Consider the following 7,576-nt stretch of genomic DNA (forward strand, 5'->3'; position numbering starts at 1 on the left):
ACGTGGTTTCTATTTCTCCATAATTATATATATATATATATATATATATGTATGTATATTTTTACAAATTATCTTCATTTCTTTTTTTTTTTCTTTTATATAAATTTTTTAATACATATATATAAATATATATATTATTATTATTCTAGAAAGAAAAAAAAAAAAAAAAAATTAAAATACATATGAGTTAATTATATATATAACACCATTAAAATGAAATTTTTTTTTTTTTTTTTGTTTGGTTTAAGATTTCACAAATTTTATTTCGTCTTTTTATTCAATTATCAATTTATACAAAAATTGTCCTATTTTCTTTATAACTTGTTTAATATATATATATATATATATATATATTAGTGCCTTCTATTTTTAAAATTATCGTATTATCGACATTCAATAATAATTTTAAATTAAAGGACAAACATATAAAACACAATCACATCTGAAAAAAATAAAATAAATAAATAAATAATATACATATTTATAATTATTTTTAAACGTTTTCTTTTTTTAAAAATTGTGTATTATACTTAATTGTATATTTTATTAAAATATAAGTTTATTTTAATAGGTAATAATATTTTTCCATTGTTTCAAATATATATATATATATATATATATATATATATATATATATATATATATATATATATATATATATATGTATATTTATATTTATATTTATATTTATTTTCTTTTTTATATACCTGCTATCATTAATTATTTGGAAGTTAGAAAATCTAGGTATGTAAAAAAAATCACCTTTTTCATAAGTCTTTGACATGTTAATTAATATGTTAATTTTTTCTCCTTTATCAATATATACAACCTGCAAGTTTTAATAAAAAAGGCAAGGAAAACAAAAGAAAAGAAAAATGTGTTAATATATTAATAAATACAATATATAATTCATATAAGTTCACTTGGAATTGAAAAGGTATAATTATATATATGTATATTTATATATTTATATATATATATATATATATATTTTTTTTTTTTTTTTTTGTCATTACTAAATTATTTTTATGGCTATATGAGCTGTATTTTTCATGTGGCTCCATCCTAATACAGTACAAGTTAATATTCATTTTGAAATCGTTGAAGAAATTCTAAAAAATTGAAAAATAACGATGAAGATATTATAAGATATACACATAAATAAATAAATAAATATATAAATATATATATATATATATTTTTATATTTTTATTTTTATATTTTATTATTTTTATTTTTTTTTTGTTACCTTTTGAATAGGCTGTATTTCTGTTGATCCTATAGATGATGGAGGTCCAATATTTGAAGATACCGTTAATTTATTTATAGGAATATCTAAAGAAAGTTTGAATTTATTTATATATATTCCACCATTCAATTGAATATCATCATTTTTATTATTATATTTAGATGTGAAGTTATCATATTTGATTATTTCCTTGTTAGTATCATTCTTCTTTATTTTTTTCCTATTATCATATTTTATAATTTCTAATACATTATTGATAGTACTATTAGATTTTATACTCTCTAATAATTCATTTCTTTCATCCATTTTGTCACTTATATTGATATCATTTAATATACTATGATCAAGTAATTTTTCATCATTTTTATAGGAACGTTTTCTTTTCTTTTCTTTCCTTCCTTTATAAATTTGTCCATGATTTTTTGATAAAGTTATATTATTTTTATTCCATTGCCTAGGAAAATTCTTATTCATTCCTTCAAGAATTGTTAAATAAAAATTATGTCTATTAATAGGAGAAATCATTTTACTATCTACCTCTATTTTTCCACATATTTTTTCTGAATCCTTTATTTTTTCCTTATCCAACTTGTTTTCCATTTCAACGTATTCATTCATGTCCTCTTCCATTTCGTTCAAACTATTTTCCTTTTCATTTATTATTTCTGTTTTTAATGGACTTGTATTATTAAAAAAAGAGTTCTTATTGTTTCCAAATGAATTGTTTTCATTATATATTATGTTATCACTAAGAATATTTTCATCATATTCGTTTTCTTTATCTACCTCTTCTTTGTTCATATATACCTCTGCTTTGTCCATATCCACCTCTTCTTTGTTCATATATACCTCTTCTTTGTCCATACCTACCTCTTCTTTGTTCAAATACACCTCATGTTTGTCCATATCTACCTCTTTTTTGTCCTTATCCACCTCTTCTTTGTTCATATATACCTCTTCTTTGTTCAAATACACCTCATGTTTGTCCATATCTACCTCTTCTTTGTTTTCATCTATGTCTTTTTTTTCTTCCTCTTCTTCCTTACTCACACTTTTATTATCACTTTCACAATTTATACTTGAAATATTCATAGAAATATCAACATCCATTTGCTCATCTTCAAGATTTCCATTTTTATTAAACTCATGTAAATCTTTTCCTTTTTCTCCTTCTACAATACATTCTGTACTACTATCATTATTATTGTCCTTATTTTCTTTCTTATTACTTTTTATTTTTTTCCCCTTGTTAATACCTTTGACTTTTTTAACTTTTTTATTTCTCTTCTTTTGTTTTTCTTCCTCTTTTTTAAATGAGTTTTTCGATTTCTTAACTTTTTTTTTGGTTGGAAGTAACAAATTTAAATTAAGTCTGGACAAATTTTTGTACATAATATCTATTTGTTTTTTTTCTTTTTTCTTCTTTTTCTTTTTTTTCTTCTTCTTCTTCTTTTTTTCATGATTTATTTTTTCATTAACTTCAATATTAACTTTTTTTTCCTCATCATAATTTATTTCATTGGTCTGTTCACTTAAATTTACATCACAATTATCGGTATTGTTTAAATGTGTTGTACTTTTCAAACTTTCCAAATTTTCAAAAGTTTTTAATTTTTCATCACTTTCCATTTCATCTACATTTCCATCCTTCATATCTATAAGTTCATTATCAATATCAAAGATGTTATTATTATCCTGCTCTTCATTATTTAAAATATCCTTTTCTATACTTTTAGTTTGAATATTTTCTATGGCCATTTCTTCTTCAGCATGAGAATCCTTATCACCATTTATGAAATATTCATTGTTATCGAAGTTATCATTTAAATCATTGAACAAATTCATATCTTCATTCATGTAAATATCATCACTTTGTTTAATATCATTATCACTATGTTTAATATCATTATTAGTTTGTTTATTTTCATCATCACTTTGTTTAATATCATTATCACTTTGTTTAATATCATTATTAGTTTGTTTATTTTCATCACTACTTTGTTTATTTTCATCACCACTTTGTTTATTTTCATCACCACTTTGTTTATTTTCATCACTACTTTGTTTATTTTCATCACTCATATCATTCTTAAAATTATCTGTAACCTCCATATTATCCATGCTTTTTATCAGTTTCTTCTTTTTCTTCTTCTTTATATAATTAACTACATTGATGAATTTTCTCCTTCTTCGTTTCTTCCTTCCATTATTTGTATTACTAAACCTACTGGGGGCTCCCTTTATTTTCTTCGAATGAGCACTGTTATCATTGTGTGTGTGAACATGTAAATTATTTACATCATCGTATACAATACCCTTACCTTCAGATTCAAGATTATTATGATTTTTATAATTTTTTTCGTTTGCATTATTATCTTCAATAATGTCTCCATTATTATTTTCAATAACGTCCCCTTTATTATTTTCAATAACGTCCCCATTATTATCTTCATTTTCCTCATGTTCATTACTATTAAGATTTTTCAAATATATTTTTTTATATTCAATCGGACCAATAATATGAGGTGACAAATCTTGCAAATTTTTACACTCACTAAATCCTACAACATCTATTTCTCCTGTGTAAGGGTTTCTTTCAGTTAACTCTCTTTCTCCTATCCAATAACGCAAAGTTTTAATTCTATTTCTTTTGGGATATCTTCTATTACTATCCCCATTTGGATCTGTATATTTATCCATATCCTTCTGTTTTTTTTTCTTTAATTTTTTTTCTACAAGTATTACTTCCACACTTTTTCTTCTAGGAGTCCTATTAGTATTCCTTGATACATCTAATAATGGAAAATCTGTTTGACATTCCGTATCTTTACGTTCATCTATAGATTTTCGAGGAGTTGACATATAGAAATTATTATTTATATCATCTACATTTAATTCATTTAAATCTGATAAGTTTAATTTTCCATTTACATTATGTAACTCTTTTTGTTTTCTTTTCTTTTGTTCATCGTCATCTCCATCTTCTTCATTATCATTATAATCATTACCATAATCATCCATATGGAAATTATCTAACAAATCAAAAGCTTGTAAATTTTCATCATTATTTATATAAGACATTTCTTCATTACCATCTTTTCCTGTAACTTCGACATTTCCATTTTTTACATTCATTTGATTTGATATATCAGATTTTAATTTATCTAGGAAGCTTTTAATTTCTTCCTCATCATATACAATATCATCCATGGCATCATCCTGCATATTGTTAATATATAAATCATTTCCATTCACGTAATTATTATACATATCATTATCATCTATATTATTTTCATGTATATCATTTTCATATATAACATTTTCACCTATAGCAATATCATTCATATTATTATTATTATTATCATCATCATCATCCATATCATCATTTTTCAAATTATTACTATATATAAAAATATCCTTTTTTAATAAATCTTTAGATAATCCAAAATCATAGGATTTTAAATTATGCAAATCATGCATTTTTAAATTGTATAAATCACACATATCATTTTCTAATAATTCATCGTATATTCCTCTATCCTCGTTTCTTTCTTCCTTTTCTTCTTTCATCTCATCCATTTTTTTATTCAATTCTTCATTATCATAATTAACATGGTCTTCCATGTTATTATTATGACAAATATCTTCAATGTTATTATCATTACAAATATCCTCCACGTTATTATTATGATACATATCTTCCATGTTATTATTATGATACATATCTTCCACGTTATTATTATGATACATATCTTCCACGTTATTATTATGATACATATCTTCCACGTTATTATTATGATACATATCTTCCATGTTATTATCATGATAAATATCTTCCATGATATTATCATGACAAATCTTTTCCTTTTTATTATCATTATCTTCCACTTTATTTACATTTTTATTAGAATCCCCCTTGGCCATTTCTTCATGTAGCTCATCACTAAGATCCAATAAAAGATATTCATTATCATCTACGTTTATTTTTGTATCCTCATATTTTTTTATTAATAAATCAAAATATTCTTTATCTTCCTTACTTTCAACATTAATTTCACTTGGATTATCAATTTTTTCAAAGGCACTTGTACTGTTCAATGATTCGTTATACTTTTCATTCCTCCTAATCGTTTTTTTTTCACAAGACAATACATTGGGATATGCATCTTTATACATTTCTTCTTTTTTATCCTCATCATTATCTAAATGAACAACACTTTCTTTGTCATCCTCTGCCTTTATATTATCTTCATTTATGACATTCAACTTATTATCTTTATATAATATATCATCGTTTTTTAAACTACCACATACCTCAAACAAAGCATCCTCTTCATTTTCCTTATAACTCTTATTACTTCTATTGTCATCATAATAATCTGGGATTATATTAATTTTTGTTCTTTTTGATGGGGTTTGTTTTAAATGTAAATTATCTTCAAGAAATATTTTCTCATAATCTTCTCTTTTTTTATTAGAAGAATAATTCGTTTTCTTTGAAAGAAACAAATCGTCAACATCTTCGTTCTTATCACATATACAAGCAACACCCTTATCACATTGTTCTTCTTCAACAATAATATTTTTAACTGTATCTTTTAAGTTATATGTATGGTCATACTCCAAACATATATGTTGTTCATCATTATTATTCTTAAAAAAATTATTATAGCTTTCAAAGTTATCGTCATAATTTTTTACATCCTTTTCACGAGAATTTATTGTATCTACTAGTTTGCTCATATTGTTATTATCTTTATAAATCATATGATCCATGATATTAACATGGTTCATTTTATTTGAATGCATAATATCTGACATATTCATACAATCAAAACTATGTTCACCCGTTTTACGATAGTTTTCAATATTTTGATAATCTCCCAATTTGTGATATTTCCCCCTTTTATCTCTTAATCTATTTTGTTTCATATACAAATTTTTGAGAAACATTCTGTCTTTCATACTATATTTATCATATGAAAACTCCTGCGAATTGAAATGCGAATATTCCTTTTTTCGTGAATCACTACAATTACTATTTTTATCCATCATAATGTTCTTTAAATTATTAAGGTAAATGATATCCTTTTGATTTTCAAACGAAGTTAAATAGGAACCTCTATGATGAAATGGATTTTTATATATATTTGTTCCTCTTCTTGTTTTCTTTTTTATTTCATAAGAAGAATCGTGTAATAGGTTAGTTTTATTGTTTCCTTTTATTTTATTATTACTTTTTAATGTATCATGTATAGTAAGAAAAATATCTCCATAATCTATATGTTCAATATTTAAGGATCCTTTATTTTTTTTTTTTTTCAAATCTTTAATTTTATTTAAATTGTGTGTGTTTATATCAGCTATACTTTTGCAACATATTTGATAAAATCTATCATTCAACTTTTTCTCTATATTTTTATCATTACGATTTGCCATGCTTAATATCTCTTCAAAATTGTTTATAACTCCTTTATTTGGTATTATTATAATATTTATTTTTTCCTTCAATTGGTCAATTTTATTATTTTTATTATTATTATTTTCGTCAAATTCATTTTCATTTTGTTTATTATAATTTTCCAGTTCATCTGGTTTTGAAAGGATAGTGGATGCACCATCATCGAGATAACTCTTTAATGAATTTTTCTCTGAATCTTCTTTATTACTATCATCCACATAGTCTAATAAAAATGGTATTTCATATTCACATATACCATCGTTTTCATTCATATGATTTATTGACATATTCTTATCTTCATAATATTCATTTACATACTTCTCTTCTCCATTTTCTATAATTTCGTTTATATTATATCTATTTATATAACAGAATAATTCATTTGGGTATTTATTTTCCATCATACTTTTTTATTTGTTTTTAAAACAGTCATTATAAAAATTAATTTATAAAAAAAAAAAAAAAAAAAAAAAAAAATAGAACAGAATAAAATAAAATAATATAATCACAATTATTTGTAATTTTTTTTTTTATTTAATAATTACATATAATATACTACTAAATGGTATATTTCATTATATATTTTTTTGTGTTAAAATATATAAAAAAATGCAAATAACACTGAAATATTATTTTAATTAATATATTTATAAGGTAAAAAAATAAGAAATAAAATAAATTTACTTTTTTTCAAAAAAAAAAAATAAAAATAAATAAATGTGCATATTTATTTTGTATAAAATTTTGTAATATTTTTATATTGAATGTATTTTATATATTGTATATTATATTTTACTTTAATATTTTTCCTTTTTTTTTTTTTTTTTTTTTTTTTTTTTATTTATTTTTTTTTTTTGTTTTTTTTT

At 22.1% G+C, this 7,576-nt stretch overlaps 1 protein-coding gene across 1 annotated transcript; it reads right to left on the reverse strand.

The window, feature by feature from the left end:
• Positions 1–405: 405 nt before the first annotated feature.
• PRSY57_1021200 (schizont egress antigen-1, putative) lies at positions 406–7,114 on the reverse strand (the record flags this gene model as incomplete). The annotated part of the gene is made up of 4 exons (XM_012907801.2): positions 406–442; positions 708–829; positions 1,017–1,112; positions 1,250–7,114. The coding sequence occupies 4 exons, from the start codon at positions 7,112–7,114 to the stop codon at positions 406–408; spliced, it is 6,120 nt and encodes a 2,039-aa protein (XP_012763255.2).
• Between the last annotated feature and the right edge of the window lie 462 nt (positions 7,115–7,576).

This window comes from Plasmodium reichenowi, chromosome 10, assembly GCF_001601855.1.
Source record: "Plasmodium reichenowi strain SY57 chromosome 10, whole genome shotgun sequence".
Lineage (NCBI taxonomy): Eukaryota > Apicomplexa > Aconoidasida > Haemosporida > Plasmodiidae > Plasmodium > Plasmodium reichenowi.